This window comes from Strix uralensis, chromosome 34 (genome assembly GCF_047716275.1).
Source record: "Strix uralensis isolate ZFMK-TIS-50842 chromosome 34, bStrUra1, whole genome shotgun sequence".
NCBI classification, from domain to species: domain Eukaryota; kingdom Metazoa; phylum Chordata; class Aves; order Strigiformes; family Strigidae; genus Strix; species Strix uralensis.
This window is the reverse complement of record NC_134005.1, coordinates 3,431,691-3,448,183: the sequence shown is the minus strand read 5'-3', so window position 1 is coordinate 3,448,183 and position 16,493 is coordinate 3,431,691. Positions and strand designations below refer to the sequence as shown.

Sequence of the window (16,493 nt, the reverse complement as noted above, 5' to 3'; positions counted from 1 at the left end):
GAAGCTCCTCCACTGGCGATGTTGTCTGCGCTCACCGTGAATTCTGCAGCGGCTTCTCCAAATATTCCTTAGCTACGGGTGTTACTGGGGTTTTGTAGACAAGCGCTTTGGGGTTTTCCGAATGCTTCTCGGTGCACGTTGAGGTGAAAGATGCGTCTGGCCAGAGGAAGAGGCAAGGTTTGGATTCTCTAGATGCTGATTTGCACAGAACTACAGATTGCTGTGTATTAAATTATGTTTAAATAATGAGGGAGCAATTGTATGGAATGTACAGTTACGGACCAGTTTTGATGCATGTGGAGTGTGTTTACACTCTAGTACCGTACAAAAGAAGTCTTGTGGTAGTCTGTTGCTATGTTGTGCTCCTCAAATCTGCTTTTTTTCCTCTGTTTAGCTGGAGATTTCTGTTCAGCGGGTATTTCTCTGGTGTGCACTTTCCCCCGAGCAAAAGGGCTCAGTCTCAGTCTTGTTGCCCTGAGGTAGCTCCGCCGTAGCTGAAATGTCTCACCATCTCTTCTGTCTCCTGTTTTCTCTCTCAGGGGCCCCGTGGTGAAGAACAGTCCCCAGAGGGCTCTGGTGCTCGCAGACAGCGGCTTGATGGCTTGTGCCGTGTCCCTCTGGTGCCGTCTCCAGGAGCGGGTGAGTGGCGTCACACCGCAGTAAGGCAGCGTCCCGCTTTGGGAAGAAAGTGTGCTGGGTTGGAACCCCTTGGGCAGGCCGGGAGGAGGCTGCCTTCCCGGGTCAGGGCTGAGCGCTGGCCTGTCTTACCTGATGTGGAGTTGATGTCTGCCCCCGCTTTAGCTCTAGAACTACTCTGAGAGCCGGGGAGCTCCGGTTCCCTTAGGCTGTGTCCTTGGAGCTTTCCCACGCTGTGGCATCCCGTTGGGGTCCCAAACTCTGACCCGGCGTGAGGAGAAGGGGCCCAGTTTGAGTTTTGTCCCGTTTGGGCGCTGGGGAGGCAGAGTTCTGGGCTGAACGCTGGTGTTAGAGGAGCTGCTTTCCCGTTCCCTGCCTGCAGCTCTGGATACCCCAGGGGACCAGCGTTAGCAAGTGCTGGTGGAGAGACGTGGGGGTGACCGTGCCCAGCCTGCCTGGGTGAGCCTGTTCCGAGTGCCCCCACCCTGTTCAGTCCCACCTGCACCTCCAGAAGGCTTGAGGGGTCGTGGTCACGTCTGCCTCGGGTCACAGTTAACAGTCACGGGTTCAGGTCGGCTTTTTAAGGCGGAAAAGCAACGACGATCTATTTTCTGCTGGGGCTGCCGGTTCCGTTTAGGGTTTGCAGTCGCCATCTCCTGGCGGGTTTAGATTCGTCTTGCACATTCACACACTCCTTAAAATGCTGTGAGCGGCCACTGCTTTGCACAGCAGTTCAAAAGTTTCTGGCAGTCCTACCTGTATCTTGCAGTGTTGTGGGACAGGCACATCGCTGGTGGTGTGTGTGCTTCTGGTTTTGTTGTTTGTTGGACGTCTGGGGGTTGTTTTTTTCAGGAGAAGGTGATAATGAGCAGGCTTCAGCTGACACTGTTGTTTCCTGGAATTTGTACTTTCCTAGTGACCCCCAGAAACGTGGCCAGACGTGCCACAAATGGTATTTCCCGGGGCAAATAGAGGGATTTCTCAGTGCCTGTGAGTTGCAGGAGACATTGGAAATAAGCCGGGTGGTAGATGTCCCCGCAGCTGCCAGGAACGTTAATGATCAGAGTTACCCAGTCTCTGCCCGTGAATCCATTTGTTCTGTGGCTGATCCTCAGTACCAGCTGCTGTCTGTAATTGTGTCTCTCTGGTTGCACAGGATTCCTGGCTGTACCAGACCGGCTGCATGAAATAAATGTGGACTTGCTGGGTCGGTGGCTTTGTGACCATCAGGCACCTTCTGGAGGACGCGGTGGGGGAGCAGAGAAGGTATTAGGTGGCTGCTTTTGTTTGTTCAAAGCTCAGTGGAGATTATTTTGTGTGAAGCTGAAGAGTTTGGGGAAAATAACGTCATGACTCTTAGGAAATACTGTGTAAAGTGCTCAGAGTGTTTTGGCCCTTGTTTTGGTTCTTTGTTGTGTCACTAACACTTGTCCCCCAGTCTTGAAGTGCTCTTGGTTTGAGGCCTCACTTTAGGACAGTCTCTGTACTGAAGTAGGCCTTGCCGGTCACTTGAACCCTGTTAAATCAGGGTCTGAATTGTTTTTGCCGTTGGGAATTCTCTCTTCTTTCGTATTTGTAGAAACATTACTGCTTTAGTGCATGTTAGTCCCGGGCATAATCGTGTTTGACATGGCAGCAGGAGATGGTGTAACCTGGAACAGACTCCACTGACAAATGGATCATCGAGCAAGAGATTCTTTCTTCCCCCCTAAAACTGAAACTAGTTGATCTGAAGCTCTTTGTCCTCACTCCTGAAAAGGGTTTGTGGTTTTTTAGCCTCTCCCATTGAAGGTCAAGGCTGTTTCTTGCATTTTTGTTCCTTGCAGAAGGGGAGAGGTCCCCTAAGAGAAGGCTGCATCCAGGAACTCTCTTTTCTTTCTTCCTGAAGAAACTCAAATTTTAAGTGTTGTTTCTCTGCACCAGTGTTACGACAGCACACCTGGTAGTCTGCAGAATGGCCCGTACAGTTTGCAACGTCGTGTTTAAAGCAACCTCCAGTCATGTTCTGCTTCTCTGTTTGCCAGTTCCCTGACGTGTGGTGTTGGTGGGGGGCGCTGGCAGGTTACGCCGGAATGTGGGAGAGAAACCGCGGCTTTACTGTGCCTTGGGGCGGGGAGACGGGGGTTTGCTGCCAGCCCAGGAGCATGGTAAGGAATCCTTAACTACCTGAAGTTCACTTCATGAAACCTTCAACTGGAAAAGTGTTTTTTCTCCTCTGAGTGTAACTGGTCACTGGGCTGCAGTTTGATTAGAGGGCAGAACAGGGCGGGGCTGCTGTAGGCGGCTCCTGGGGGAGCACGTGCTGCTTTCCAGGGCCTGTGCGCTGCCACCCCCCGCACGGGAGTCAGCTGCTGTTCTACACAGCTGGGGCTCCCCAAACACCTACCACAGGTTGTTTCTCACAAGACCACTTCGAAGATCTCTGTCAAAATCCTATTAAAAAGCCTCCCTTGCAAATCTTTTGAGCCTTTCTTTCTCGAAAGGCTTTTAGATGGGGTCAAACAACAACTCAGCTGTCCAGTGGCGCGATGAGTTTTCTGCTCAAAGCCTGGAATTAATTTATTTTTCATGACTTCAAAAGGCTTTTGTGTGCAAGGGAATGGCAGCGCTGCTCAGGTGTTCTTTATCCATAAAGTTAAACAAATTAGGAAAAATGTTTGTGAACTCCCTGTTACCTTTGCAAGTGCCACTTCTTTTTGCCAAGGGAATCACAGCCAGGACAGAGGATTATGCCCCACGCTGTCCCCCTGCCCCCCAGGTGATGACCTTCAGCCCCAGCCTGGTGCCCACAGCCACCTCCCCTGGCACCACCACTGTCGCCAGTGTCCAGCCCGTGGCCAGACTGGTGTTGATGGCACCTGCGGTCCCAGTGTCACTGTCACCAGCAGCGTCCAGAAGGACATCGTGGTGTCCCTGCCCCCAGCAGTGACACCCCCATGGGTGCCCCCACCCCAGGACCCAAACTGTCCCCGTCAGCCACCACCTCCCCCAGTGTCCCTCCCAAATCAGAGCCTGGGACAGTCCACAACCACCCCCCCTCCTCTGCTGGGAAAGCCAAGAGGACCCCCGGGTGGTGGCACAGTGCCCCCAGTCTGCCCAGTGACCCTACTGGGACCCTGATGCTGGGGACAGGGGGTAGCCTGGGGGTCCCCCACTGTCCCTGTGGCCCCTCCCAGTGTCCCGTGATCCCTCTATGGTGACAGAGACGGAGGCTTGGGGTCCCCAGAGTGTCCGTGGATGTCCCCCAGTTTCCCCATTTACCCCCCCCAATATCTCCCAGTGTCTCCCAGTGTGCTCCCCTCCCAGGGGAGGGCAGGGCTTGGGGTGGGACCAGCTCCATTAAAACCAGCAGTTCCCATTCCCCGCCCCTCTTCCTCCAGCTCCCAGTGCCCCTCCCTGCACCCACTGACTCCCCCAGTGCCCCGCCCCGCCGTGCCCCTTCACTTCACCCCTCTCCGGCTCCCCCTTCGCCGCCGGCTCCAGACCGTGGCGGTGCTGCAGTGGGTCTGCTCCTGCCTCGCCCTCAGTGAGTAGCTGGGGGTTGGGGATTTGGCCATTTGGGGAGGGGGGTGTTTCCCAAACCCCCTGACCCCCCTCGGCCACCCCCTCCTCCTCCTCCCAGCTGCTGGGGACAGCGCCGCGCCTGCAGCAACCTGGGCTTACTTAAGATGGGGCTTAAGCGGGCGCCCAGGAGATGGCGAAATCTTCTCATCGGTCGCTGTAGGGACACGAGTCACCACACAGCGCCTTAATGCTCATTTTGGGGAGAAAGAGACATTTTCACACATCCCTGACCTCCAGAGATCCTTGCCTGCCGGTACTCTGCTCGTTCCTAATCTAATGAGTTTTGTTTGTGCCTTCTGTGCTCTTTCCCCGAGGAAAAGAAGGGACCCGCGTGTGGTGGGTTGATCTCAGCCAGGAAAAGCCCGACCCGGGGATGGAGCAGCTGATTTCAGCGGCGGCCTTGGGAGCAAGGACAGAGGTGGTCGGGGCTGTGGGAAAGGAGGCGGGGAGGAGGGCATGTGGGGAACACCAGGAGAAGAGAGAGAAGAGAAGGAGGCACTAAAGGTCTGAGTGTAACCACTGCAAACGTAAATTCATCAACAAACTTCATCTGTTTGTTACAGAGCGGAGATGGAGCCAAGGGGTGACATTCCCCAGCACAGTGCTGCCCAGGCACTCACGGACACGGGATTGCTTAAACCAAACTAATTTATTGGGGATTTCTTCAGGGTATTTGTCTATCTCTTTTTATAATAAAATAAATATTATTTCTATTGGGTATTTATTGACGCCCTCCTGCGCCTCCGAGCTGGAGCAGCGTGCCAGCGGAGCGGGTCAGAGGCTGCGCGGGAAGCGGGGACCCGGCTGGTGTTGGGGTGCTCCCGGGGCAGAGGAGGCGGCGCAGCACGTTCCCCGTCAGGAGCTGCCGGGGGTGCAGCAGCGCGTTGCCGGCAGAGCCCCCGCGGTGCCCAGCGCTGGCGGACGACGTGGCCCAGGGGTGGTCTCGGGGGCGCGAGCAGCAGGCGCTGGGGGATGTTGTTCTGGGGGCACTCGTAGGCGCTGCCCTGTCCCAAGGCTGGATGCGGCCCCGTCAGGAGGGAGTTGTTGGGGCGGGCTTGCTTGGCAGGCGCCGCGGAGCTCCCCGCCTTCTGCAGAGGCTTGTGTCCAGCCAGGGTGTCACTGGGCTCTGCTTTGCCCTCGCAGTCCTCGTCCTCCCCTCTCTGCTCCTCGGCACCGCTGGCGCTTCCCCGCTGGCTGCTGCTGTCGCCGTCAGCGCCGCTCTGCCTGGGCAGCCAGTAGAGCCCCAAGAGCACGAGCAGGGCGTCGGCGGAGGCCCAGAACCACCAGTGCTGGCAGGCCCCGAGGAGCAGGCCTTCCGGAGCGAGGCCGCGCTGCTCCTGGCTGCTCTGCTCCACCTCCTCCATCAGCCGGGTCATCTCCTGCTGCTCCTGCTCCTCGCGCTGCCGCAGGAGCTCTTGCGTGGCCGCGTCTTGCCGGTCCCCGGCTCTCAGCACGTACTGCACGATGCTCAGCAGGGTCAGGACGCGGGTGATGAACACAGCCATGGTCTGGAGGAGGAGGAGGGAGAGAAGGGGCTCAGTGGGGCTGGGTGGGAGGGAGGTGGCGGCTGGGGCAGCAGGGGAGAATATGCCGGGGCTGGGGCCGGGTGGGAGAGGGCCCGAGGGAGCTGGGAGGCAGTAAGGGGGAGGGTGGTGAGCGCTGCAGGGACGGGGACATCTCCCCACAGCCCCCGGGCACTGGCCGTGGCTGGCAGCCCCGGCACCCCTGCGCCCAGCCCCGAGGGCGGCACCTGCCCTGCCCCAGGCGCTCCCCGCAGCGGCTGCGCCCTCGCCCCGGCTGTAGAAACCCCCCTGAGGGGCCAGAGCTTCTGCCCCGGCCCTCGTCCGGCCCAGCCTTCCCCCCACCAGCCTCACTCACCGCTGGCCCGAGCCGTACTGCAGCGGGTGCTGCCGGCTGGCACCCTGGTGACATCCCTGGGTGACTTCTCCTCTGTGATGTCACAGGCACCAGAGCCCCACGGGGACACCCGCCCCTTGGGCCACGGCCACTGCCCCCGGCTCTGCAGCCCCCTGGCAGGACAGAGCTCCTGGGGCCCCTAAACAGAATCACAGAATCATTCAGGTTGGAAAAGCCCCTCGGGATCATCGAGTCCAACCATCACCGGCCTCTACAAAGTTCTCCCCTACCCCACATCCCCCCACAGCTCATCCAAATTCATACCAGACCTGCAGGTCACGCTGTCCAGGAAGGAAGTGGCACCTCAGCTGGCTGGAGCTGTCACCCACGGGCAGAGGTGGCTTATGTTGGCAACGCTTTAGAGCTTCCTTCAGCTCTATTTTCTGCTCCGATCCTCCCGTCTTTTATCACATTCCACCTCAGTTTCCCACTTGCAAAACACCAGCTGAGCAGCCCAGCCGGAGAAGGAGAACCCCCGGCGAGGAGCTGGGGATGGGGAGCCTTGGTGCTACCCCAAGGTGCACCCCGCTGCCTCCTGCCTTGGGCACTGGGTGTCTGGGTGGGTTTGCTGTGAGATGAGGCTTCCCAGCACTGATGCCCTGGTTTAAGTGCTACTTTAGACAGGTGTGTGCTGCCTTCCTCCAGTCCTGCTTGCAACGGGACAAGATTTTTCTCCTCACACTGCAGAGTTGCAGAAGCTGATGAAAAGCTGAGCTGGTTCAGCCTGGAGCTGGTGATTGCAGGCATGGTTTCTGAGCAGCAGGTGCGAGCCGATGGCACTCGTTGCTCTGATTTATTACACTCTGCCATAAATTCGTAAGACCCCACTACCAGAAGAGATCAAAAATGGGCTACTTCAACAGGCCGTAGTTTGAGGAGCTTCTCCTTCCCCCCCCCTCTATAAAGAGCCTCACCCTGGAGCTTGAGATGTCTTTAATTAAACAGAAGGTTTATACTGTCACCAGAAATAGAAGTCTGGAGATGCTGATGCCCTCATCGGGTGTTTCCTGCCATTGTCCTGGCTGTCGGTCCTAAAGCCTTCAAATATTGCAGGTGCTTCTGACAGACACAAGCAATGGCAGCTGAGTCTCATTTCCATGTGTTCCCCGGCGGGGGCACCTCTATCATGTCCCCAGCGTGGGAAACCAGCTTGGACCGCGGCTCTGTCATGGCAGCAGAACACGCGTGATGAACTGTTTCCTGCCAGTGCTGTGCTGGGGCCGAGAGACAAATCCATAGGAGGAAACATTTCCACTGAATGGGGGTTTTTCCCCTTCAGTTTCACTCCTTTTGTCAGCACACTTACCTAGAGCAAATATTTAACTTCATTCTTACAAACAGTCCCCGCTGTTTTCAAGAGGAATGGAGAGTTCCTGCAGCACAGGCACCTGCTGCTTGTTGCAGGCTGGTAGCAACCCACTGTTTTAAACACAGCTGCAGCTACAAGCCCATACCCCTGACAGCCTGTTGGCCAGCACCCCAGCCCTTCTCCTGCCCTTTCCCTCGAGCTATTTTTAACACACACTCTCAAATCCGTGCTTTTTTTTGCCCCCCCTCCCCCGGAGTTTTTCCAGTTTCTGTCTCCCTGTAGAATAAGAAGCCTTGACTCACGTTCTGTGCTGTGTTGGTGCGGAGGTGACCTGGCAGCAAGCAGAAATGCCTGTGTGATGCTGGGGGGACAAAAATAAGAGCCCCCTGATTTGGGAGGAGTGCTCCCAAAATGCCGTGGGGATGTTTAGATCCATTTAGGACATTTGTTTTCCTTCACTGGGTGTTTTTCTGGTTTGTCTCTCTCTCTCCTGCTGTAAAGTTCTGACTGCAAATAATAATTTATTAAAGAACTATAGAATTTATTATTAGTATCTCTTTTATTTTATTAAAACCAAACCACCCAACCACTCGTTTCGGTGGAAGCATGTTCTTTACCATGCAGGCTGCCACAGGTTGATTAGCCCACTGTCATGCTAAGAAAGGCTGTGCTGGTGGTGATGTTCTTCTGCCAGCCTCCAGGAAAAAAAAGAAAAAATCCATTTTTTTTACTTGGAGAACTGAAAATCAAGGTTAGTTTTACTGGCTGGAGCTCAGCTATAGCAAAGCTTGGGCCAAAATCTCTGCAGGTGTAAAGCAGTACAGCGGCTTTGGCCGGAGAGTGCTCGTGCCAGCTGAGCCAGATGGGTTTTATTGCTTGTTTGATCAAATTAAAGGAAGTTCGGGTCTCACGTCAATTCTGACAAAGAGATTTGTAAGCAGGAGCATTAAGGATGGCAAAAAGTCCTGCACGTGACCACTTGTTATTAAAAACGAATCAGACTTGCATGGTCAGCACAGGATCCCCGGGCTGTTACTGACCCTAAGACCTGTCCTCCTCCTGGGGAGGTCAAACAGGGCTGTTATTTGTGTGGTGTGAGCAGCGATCACCCCAAAACCTCAAACCTCCCCCGACAGCAGCGGGGCAGCACGAGGGCGGCCCTGGCTTGCACAGGGAGCTCCACGGCCCCGGCTGAGCCCCGGGCTCGGGCTCCCGGCTCCCCCCATGGCCCAGCACCACCAGCAGCAGCAGCCGCAGCAGCAGCCAGGAGCCTTTGGGGAGAAGTTCTTTCTGGCGCTGTCCCACGTGTGCGTGCAGCACACGCACCCCCACTTCTGCTGCTCCGACCTGTGCCGGATTGTTCCAGCCCTGCAGCGCACCCAGAGACTCCTGACTGCCCGGCCCGTGGGGAAATCAGATCCCCCTGATCAGGAGAGGGACGGAGGCGGGTCTGTCAGTGGCCGTGCTTCTGCTGTTTTAACATTGTTTTAACATTGTTTAGGCAGCGATAAACCAGCATGCAGGGAATAAATAATTAACGAAATGAGTCTTTCACAGGTCCCGCCCCTCCTGGTTGTCACCAGGCGCTGTTCTTCACATCCCCTTTCCTTAACCGCCGCCCGTTCTTCCACCTCCAGCCACCCTTTGACAAATGTTTCTTCTCATTTTCCTTGGGGTGTTTTCCCTTGAATTCCCCATCACGGGCATGCCGATACGTGTTAGGGCGAGCGGATTCTGGGGGGAATTACAGCTGCTGTTTGCAGATCGCGCTGCGGACCCGTGCTGGGGCAGGGGCCACCAAAGGCCACCCCCACCCCGGGAGAGAGAGCAGCTCTTGTCCGTGGGGAGCGAGCTGGGTGCTCCTCACGCCCCCCCAGCCCGGCACACGGGCTCCTCTCCCCGCTCTGTCCCCTCTGTCCTCTCTTGCCCTCTTCCAGCCTTCCCTTTCTTCATCCCTCACTTCTCCTCTGTCTCTTCCCCCTCTCTCCCCCTCTCTCTGGCCCTGGTCAGATACTTCCTTCACCCCCCCGCTATTGCGTTCTCCGAACACCAGAGCGAAAAGCGGGAAGAATTTCTTCACCGCGAAGGTTGTCACGCACCGGGACAGGCTGCCCAGGGAGGTGGTGGCGTCCCCAGCCCTGGGGGTATTTAACAGACACGTAGACGTGGCGCTCGGGACGCGGTTTAGTGGTGGGTTCACCAGTGTTGGGTTCACGGCCGGACTCGGTGACCTTAAAGGTTTTTTCCAACCAGAATTATTCTGATTCTCCGATTCTATTAATTCTCTAGTGCTGTCTTGCACCCAGTAAGGGAACGCTACTGCTGGTACCTGAAGGGATTTTGGGGTTATTTTGAGAGGCAAAATTGCCACTTGGTGTCGTGGTTTAACCCCAGTCGGCAACTAAGCACCTTCCCCCCCAGCAGGATGGGGGAGGAGAATTGGAAAGGGAAAAGTGAGAGAAGTGGTGGGTTGAGATAAGAACAGTTCAATAACTGAACTAAAATAACATCAATAATAATAAATTGTCATGAAAAGGAAAAATTAGCAAAGAGACGGAAATGAAACCTAAGGAGGACAAGTGATGGCAATGAAACCAACTGCTGACCACCAACCGACCAGTGCCCAGTCAAAACCAGCCCAGCTCCCCAGTACAGGAGAGGATTTTGGTGCTGGGACAAATGGCGACGTGCCAGCTTGGCGTGCAGGTGCCTTTTTGTGCCCTGAGACCCCTTGGGAGGGGCAGGATGGGCTAAAGCTTCCCTCCTCCTCCTCCTCCTTCTCCTCCTCTCCGGGCTTTGTGGTCTCGCAGGACACCCCGGGTGCGGGTGTGCGGCCCTGGGGGCAGCGGCACAGGGACACTGCTCGGGGGCTCCCCGTGGGAAGGACACCGTGGGACTGGGCTTGTTGCTCCAGCTTGATTTAAAAAAAATTTTATTGAAGTACGGCCTTTCCCTGAGAACTGCACCTCTCCGAGGCTCATCAGGCGCAGCACCACAGCGACCGCAGGCTCCATCCTGACCTTGGCTTCTGCTTTAGAGCTGTCAGGATGAGGACGGTCTGAGCTGCCAGGCACCTGATGGAGTGCTCAGCGTCGTTCTCCAAGGACTGGAGGGCTGCGAGAGAAGGAAACAGAGCAGAGGTGAACCCCCCCTGCCCGCAGAGACCCCAGGAGCCCAGGCTCTGTCCCCTGCCCCACCAGCCCCCGCCAGCACAGCACTGCCCCTACTCACCACTCTGGCAGATCTCCCACAGCTTCTCCAGCCTGAGGATCCTCCAGCGCCGCGCAGCAAGCCCTGGGGCACAGAGCTCCTGTCAGAGCTCTGCTCCCCCTCGGCAGGGCTGTCCCCCAGCAAGGACAGCACCCGAGGGTGCTGGGAACCAGCAAGACTCCCAGCGAGCCCCACCAGTGGGGACTGGGGCCGCGCGACCAGAAACGGGTCCCCGGGAACTCACCGATGAACCTGACGGCCGCCTCTCGCACGCTGGCCTGAGGGTTCTCCACGTAGAGCAGGCTCTGGAGCAGATACTCGTCTGCGCTGTTCCTCTTGTGCGTTATCTGAGGGAGCACAAGGGCACGGGGCTGGTACGGTCCCTCCGCAGCCATCCGGACCAGTCCCTCCTGCCAGCACCCCGCTCCCTCCCAGTGACTCCCGTCTCCCAGCCAGGAGCCCCGTGGGGCTGAGGGTCAGAGAGAATCGCAGGCAGAGGGGGCTGGGGGTGCTGAGACCCCTCCGTCCCGCTGCCAGGGCCCAGATGGGCCGGGGTCTCGTGGAGAAGAGCCCTTGGGGGGTGCGTGCTGGAGGGCAGGGAAGGAGGATGCAGCTGGAGCAGCGGGGCTGGAGCAGGGCGGCGATGCAGAGCGGCACAGCCCCGTCCACGGCACGGCTGCAGCCCCCGTCCAGCCCGGCCCGGGGCTTTGGGGGTTGTCCTCACCAAGTACTCTCCGATCAGGGGTGTCTGCCCTGTCTCAGCCAGGAAGCTGAGCCTCCTCCAGCCCAGGAACTCTGCACAGGCGCGGAGGGTGTCCCAGGAAGCCTGTGGAGAAGCAGAAGCTTGGAGATGGCACCAGAGCCCAGGGAAGGAGACCTGGCATCCTCCTCCTCTGGGCCTGGCTTTGAGCTGCGCGGATGGGGTGACCCCGGGATTGGATCCCCCTTCATTCCTGGGGCCATCCCGCGCTCTGGGAGCTGGCCCTGACACCCGGGGGGTCTTTGGACACAGCCCTGGGGGACAGGGATGGGGGCTCAAAGCACACAGAGCCCGTGGGGACTCGTGTGCTCGGTGGCCACGGGCCGCTGCTGAGCAGGGAAATGTCTGTGCCCAGTTCTCTGGCCCTGCTGGTGCTGGGGCTGCAGGGACCCTTCCTCTGGGCTGGGGGCCCCCCACCTCCCCCTCCAGCTCAGCAGCAGGGGGGAAGGAGGCTGGTGGAGGTGGGACCGGCGCAGCGGGACCCTGCGGTGACACACAATCCCATTGTCCCTCACGGCCAGGCCACCCCCGTGGTGTCAGCACGCCCTTCCCCGTGACACCAGTCACTGATCTCTGACCTTGGCCACGCTCTCGATCTTCTCGTTGGTGTGGAAGAACAGCGGCAGCAGCGCACCCTGCACTTTCTTCACCATTTTTTTGGTGTTTCTCCCCAGCGCGGTCTTCATCACGTCTTCGAAGAGGCGGATGGAGAGCTCCCGCACCCGGCTGGACTCCTGGCAGGGAGGAGGACAGAGGGAGCTCAGCATCAGCCGCTCCTCGCCCACGGGGAGCAGGGCCGTTAGCGTGGCTGGGGGGAGAGGAGCTGCCCCAGGGTCGGATCCTGAACGCAGGAGCCGTCGGCCAGACCTGCAGCTGTGGCTCAACGGCCCCGGAGCCCTGAAAGGCCTCGGAAGAGGAGCGGGGAGGGGAATAGCCTGGAAAGGCCACGGAAGGAGAGTGGGAAGAGCCTGGAAAGGCCACGCAAGAGGAGCCAGGGGGACATCCCTGCCCAAATGCTGCCCGCAGGGCCGGGCTGAACGTCCTTCACCCATCGCCTCAGCTCCGCCTCCCGCCTTACATCATCGAAGAGGAGCAGGAGCTTCTCCGCCAGCCTCAGAGCAATGAGCTTGGCCTCTTCCCTCTTCATGTGAGGAATCACGTTGATGAAGAGCATCAGGGCCTTCATCCTGATATCGCTGTTGGCTGCCAGCAGGTTCTCCATGATGTCGGGCAGCAGCACCAGCATTTTCCTGGCCTGTACGGAACACACCGGTCACCTTCTTGTGAAGTGGTGAAAGACCCGCCCCAGGCACCCCCCAGCCCCTCCAGAGCAGGGAGGGTGCTTGGAGCCGTCACCCCGCACCCTCCCGGCCGGGGCCAAGCCACCGCATCCCCCAGGCCCCGGCTACCAACTTGGCTCCCCTTGCCGACCCCCCACTCACCGTTTCGGGTGTTTTTGAGAGTGTCGTGAGGCCCGCGAGCACGAGAGAGAGCATCACCGGGCTGGGACGCCTCAGGTACCTCTGGGTTTTGTAGAGGGCAGCAAACTGCTTGTCGTCAATGACAGCGCTGACCAGCAGCTAAAATGGAGACAGTGGTGAGAGACCAGCAGAGCTGCGGGGCTCCCTCCCCTGCACCGGTACGGCCCGTGGCAAGGGTCTCCTCTCCCCTTGAAGCCACCTCCGAGTCCCCACATCTCTGTCCCGGGGCCAGAGCCGGGCAGGGGGATGCAGGCAGGGTGGAAGGCAGAGCGCTGCCTGCGCTGGGACAGGCTTGGTGGGGCCAAATCAGCATCAGGTGGGCCCGAGTGTGTGGCACAGGGGTCTGGGAGGAGGAGGAGGAGGAGGAGGAACGCAGAGCGCTGGAGCTGAGCGTGGTCACTCACAACCAAGGGGTAGATGCAGGCGTCGTCCGCGGCACAGCTGAACACCCTGCGCAGCCGCCAGTCCCGCAGCACGCGGAGCAGCTCCGACACGACTCTCCACAAAGCCCAGGGCACGGAGATCATCACCTCCCACATGGCCACGGCAGCACTGCGGAGCCAGAGCCAACTCGGTCAGCAGAGCTGCCTCGGCTCCTCCAGACCCCGGCCCTGCCCACCCCCCTCATTTCGGGGTGCCCGGGGAGGCAGAGGGGGTGAGGTTCTGTTCCCCATGGGGCAGGGGCTCCGCTTTGGCCGGCTCTGGCCAGAGTGGGAAGCGTGGTGGGATGGAGAGCCCTGCTCCTCGGGGATATCCCACAGTTTTCCGTGGGTCTGGCAGCCAGAGAGTCTCTGGGCCACTCTCCCCGTGGGGAATGAGCCTTCAAGGCTGTCGGGGCCGGTACCTGTCACACGTTGGAGAGATGACCAACAGGCTCCTGACCACCTCCCTGGGGCTCCACTTGGTCAGCAGCAGCAGCAGCGAGTCCAGGCTGCGCCGGGCCGGCTCCGTGCGGATCTGCTCCACGTTTGTGTGGATGCATCTCAGGACTTCTGGCACCTGGAGGGGACACGGGTGAGGATGGTGCTGCCCTTCCCATCCCTCCCTGCCGCCTTGACATGGCTTCGGGTGCCCGAGAGAGCCGGGTTAGGGCAGGAAGAACAAGACTTGACACGGTTTGACACGGAAGGACAGTCCAGCCACGGGGCACTTACATCCGTCAGCCAGGATGCCGGGTCTGTCATGGCCGTGTCCACGATGTCGCTGCCCATCTGCCTGTCGTGGACATCGTCTGCCGTCAAGGCCTCGATGGCCACGAGGAGAACATCTGTCTTCTGAGAAGGCTGGAGGTATTCGCCAAACACCTACAGGTGGAGGGACGGGGGGGGAAGATGTGTCACGCTGAGCTTGGCTGAGCAGCTCGGCCACCTCTGGGTCCCCTTGCTCGCACAAGCCGATGCCACGGACAAGGGTCCCGGGGAGGGGGGAGCTCGTTACCGTAGTCATGTCGCTGCTCTCATAATCCCATCCCGGTTTCTCCGGCATCTCCTCTGGCAGCGTCTCGTCTACACAGAAACACGGAAGAGTCGGTAAGACAACGGCCATCTTGGCCAACCAGCCTCCCAAAGGGTGAAAAGAGCTTGAAACGGGGGAAACGGGGTCCTGGCGTCGGCCCCCTCACTCACCGATCCGCAGCGGCAGGACCGTGGTCACCTCGCAGGGCTCCAGCGGAGAGCTGCTCTCCTGGGGAGCCCCCACCTCCTCCTCCCAAACCACCCTGGGACTGCTGGGGGGTCTCTCTGCCATCCTCAAAACTGGGTGAGGGACAGTGGGGGGGGTTCAGCTTTAGGGAGTGACGGGAAAAGACGTGGGCTGTGCTCAGGAGTCTCCTCGCTGCGCTCCTGCCCTGTCCCTTCCCCGTCTTGTCAGACGCTGCGGGGCTGCGCTGCTTAAATACGGTGCCATGGGGTGACACGGAGTGATGTCACAAAGGGGTGTCACAAAGGGGGGTCACACTGTGACCTGTCACCCAGGCTGGGTGGGGCAGGGGTTCCGCTGCAGGGGGTAGGGACCCAGCTCGCCACTGGGCCACGGCTCCTCTCGGGGTGTCCCCAGCCCCCCATCATGTCCCCTCAGGACCTTCCCGTACCCCCCGGCTCGTCCCAGAGGGTTCACACACCCCGGCACGGCCCCCGGACCTTCTGCTTCGATCCCGACAGAAACACTCCAGACTGCCCCGTCTCTACTTTGCGCTCACCTGGAGCGTTTGCTCGCCTGTCTCCCGTTCTCTCCCACACTCCCAGAGTAGCTTTAATCTGCTACAGCAGTGTCCTGGTTTCAGCTGGGATAGTTCATTTTCTCGAGCTGGGAGGGAGCACAGCCGCAGTGCTGTGTTTTGTGACGGCGGCATCTTCCTTCTGTCGGGATCGCTGGCCGGGAGCGGGCTGTTGGTCGGTGGGTGGTGAGCAGTCGCCTTGTGCATCACCCATTTGTACTTTCCATTGTTGTTATTTTTTTGCTTTACTACAATCACTAAACTGTTTTTTTTATCTCAACCTACGAGTTTTCCGTGTGTCCCTCCACTCTCTTGCCCCATTCCCCCGACGGGGGGAGGGGGAGCGACCGGCTGCGTGGTGTTTGGCTCCGACCGAGTTCAAACCACGAGAGTCCTTTTTGGTGCCCAGCGTGGGGCTCGAAGGGTTGAGATAACGGCAGATCGGGTCAGTGGGTCAGAACCGTTTGTTAGGAGCATTCATTAGATTGGCTTAGCAATTGCTGGGCACAATGTCGATCGCTTGGCTCCTTAAAATTTCTTCTCCTCATTTCACACAGAATCACAGAATCATTCAGGTGGAAAAGACCCTCGGGATCATCGAGTCCAACCCACAGCCATGGCAAAGGTCCCTGGGGAAGGTCCCTCCCATGGGACCACGCTGGGCTGATCTCAGCGCCACTGGCCAACTGCCAAACCCTTCTCCCCCTGCTGCGGTTGCAACCGATTAAAAAAGTCGACGCTCTTTTGCAACTTTCCCCCTTTATTTTTATTCCTCTTTTTCCTGATGGCTCCAGCCAGGGCCTCTCCGGCCCGGGGAGATCTGCTCCTCAGCGCGAGGCATCGCGGGGAGCCGGGTCCCCTCATCCCTCCATCGGTTGCCCCAAAGCCCGGGTGTTCATCGAGGGGCTCCTCGAGCAGGTTGGCCTCGGAGTTCCACGTCCGGAATCATTTTCCCAGGTTACTGCAACACCGGCCAGAATTTCTGAGGAGGAAACTTCACAACACTCTCCATCTTATCCTCCGTAGCGGCCACTTGGGCCCGTCGCAGGAGGCCTCCTCGAGCAGGCTGGCCTCAGAGCTCGTCGTCGACAAAACAGCTATGACGGGTGTTCCGAAGTACGAGGCCTCCTGAGGAGGGGAGGGCTTGGCTTTCTGGGTCTTTGCAGCTGCCAGCATTTTTTCCACCATTCCTTGTCCTCGTCTTACTTGTCCTCCCCATCCTCCTCATTTTTCCCCACATTCTCCTTCTCCTCATCCTCCTCGTCCCCATCCTCCTCCTTTTCCATTTCCTCCTCCTCCTCCTCTGCAGCTCTGAGCCGTCAATGCCTGCGCTTGGGCTCGGCTCTGCCTTGACGCTCGGTCTTTGAGCGCAGCTTTGCCCTTGGCTTGGCCGGTCCCAGG

At 58.8% G+C, this 16,493-nt stretch overlaps 2 protein-coding genes across 3 annotated transcripts in view; one reads left to right on the top strand and one right to left on the bottom strand.

Moving 5' to 3' along the window:
• The window catches only part of LOC141936832 (uncharacterized), a 172,982-nt gene that overhangs the window by 24,488 nt on the left and 132,001 nt on the right, over positions 1-16,493 (top strand). The window contains exons 5-6 of the mRNA XM_074854155.1: positions 540-639; positions 1,793-1,902. Coding sequence (XP_074710256.1) covers positions 540-639; positions 1,793-1,902 — 210 coding nt within the window. The remainder of the gene's footprint in view (positions 1-539; positions 640-1,792; positions 1,903-16,493) is intronic.
• LOC141936796 (maestro heat-like repeat-containing protein family member 7) lies at positions 10,342-16,343 on the bottom strand. 2 transcript variants are annotated; one of them, XM_074854086.1, is made up of 13 exons: positions 15,075-16,343; positions 14,503-14,631; positions 14,315-14,382; positions 14,032-14,181; positions 13,722-13,876; positions 13,282-13,429; positions 12,839-12,976; positions 12,475-12,651; positions 11,975-12,130; positions 11,361-11,462; positions 10,881-10,983; positions 10,658-10,720; positions 10,342-10,540 (listed from the first exon to the last, which is right to left on the bottom strand). In XM_074854086.1, exons 2-13 carry the CDS (start codon positions 14,621-14,623, stop codon positions 10,407-10,409), a joined length of 1,515 nt encoding a protein of 504 aa, XP_074710187.1. In that variant the 5' UTR covers positions 14,624-14,631; positions 15,075-16,343; the 3' UTR covers positions 10,342-10,406. The 2 variants fall into 2 exon arrangements, with proteins under 2 accessions (XP_074710187.1, XP_074710188.1); XM_074854087.1 differs by lacking the exon at positions 14,503-14,631.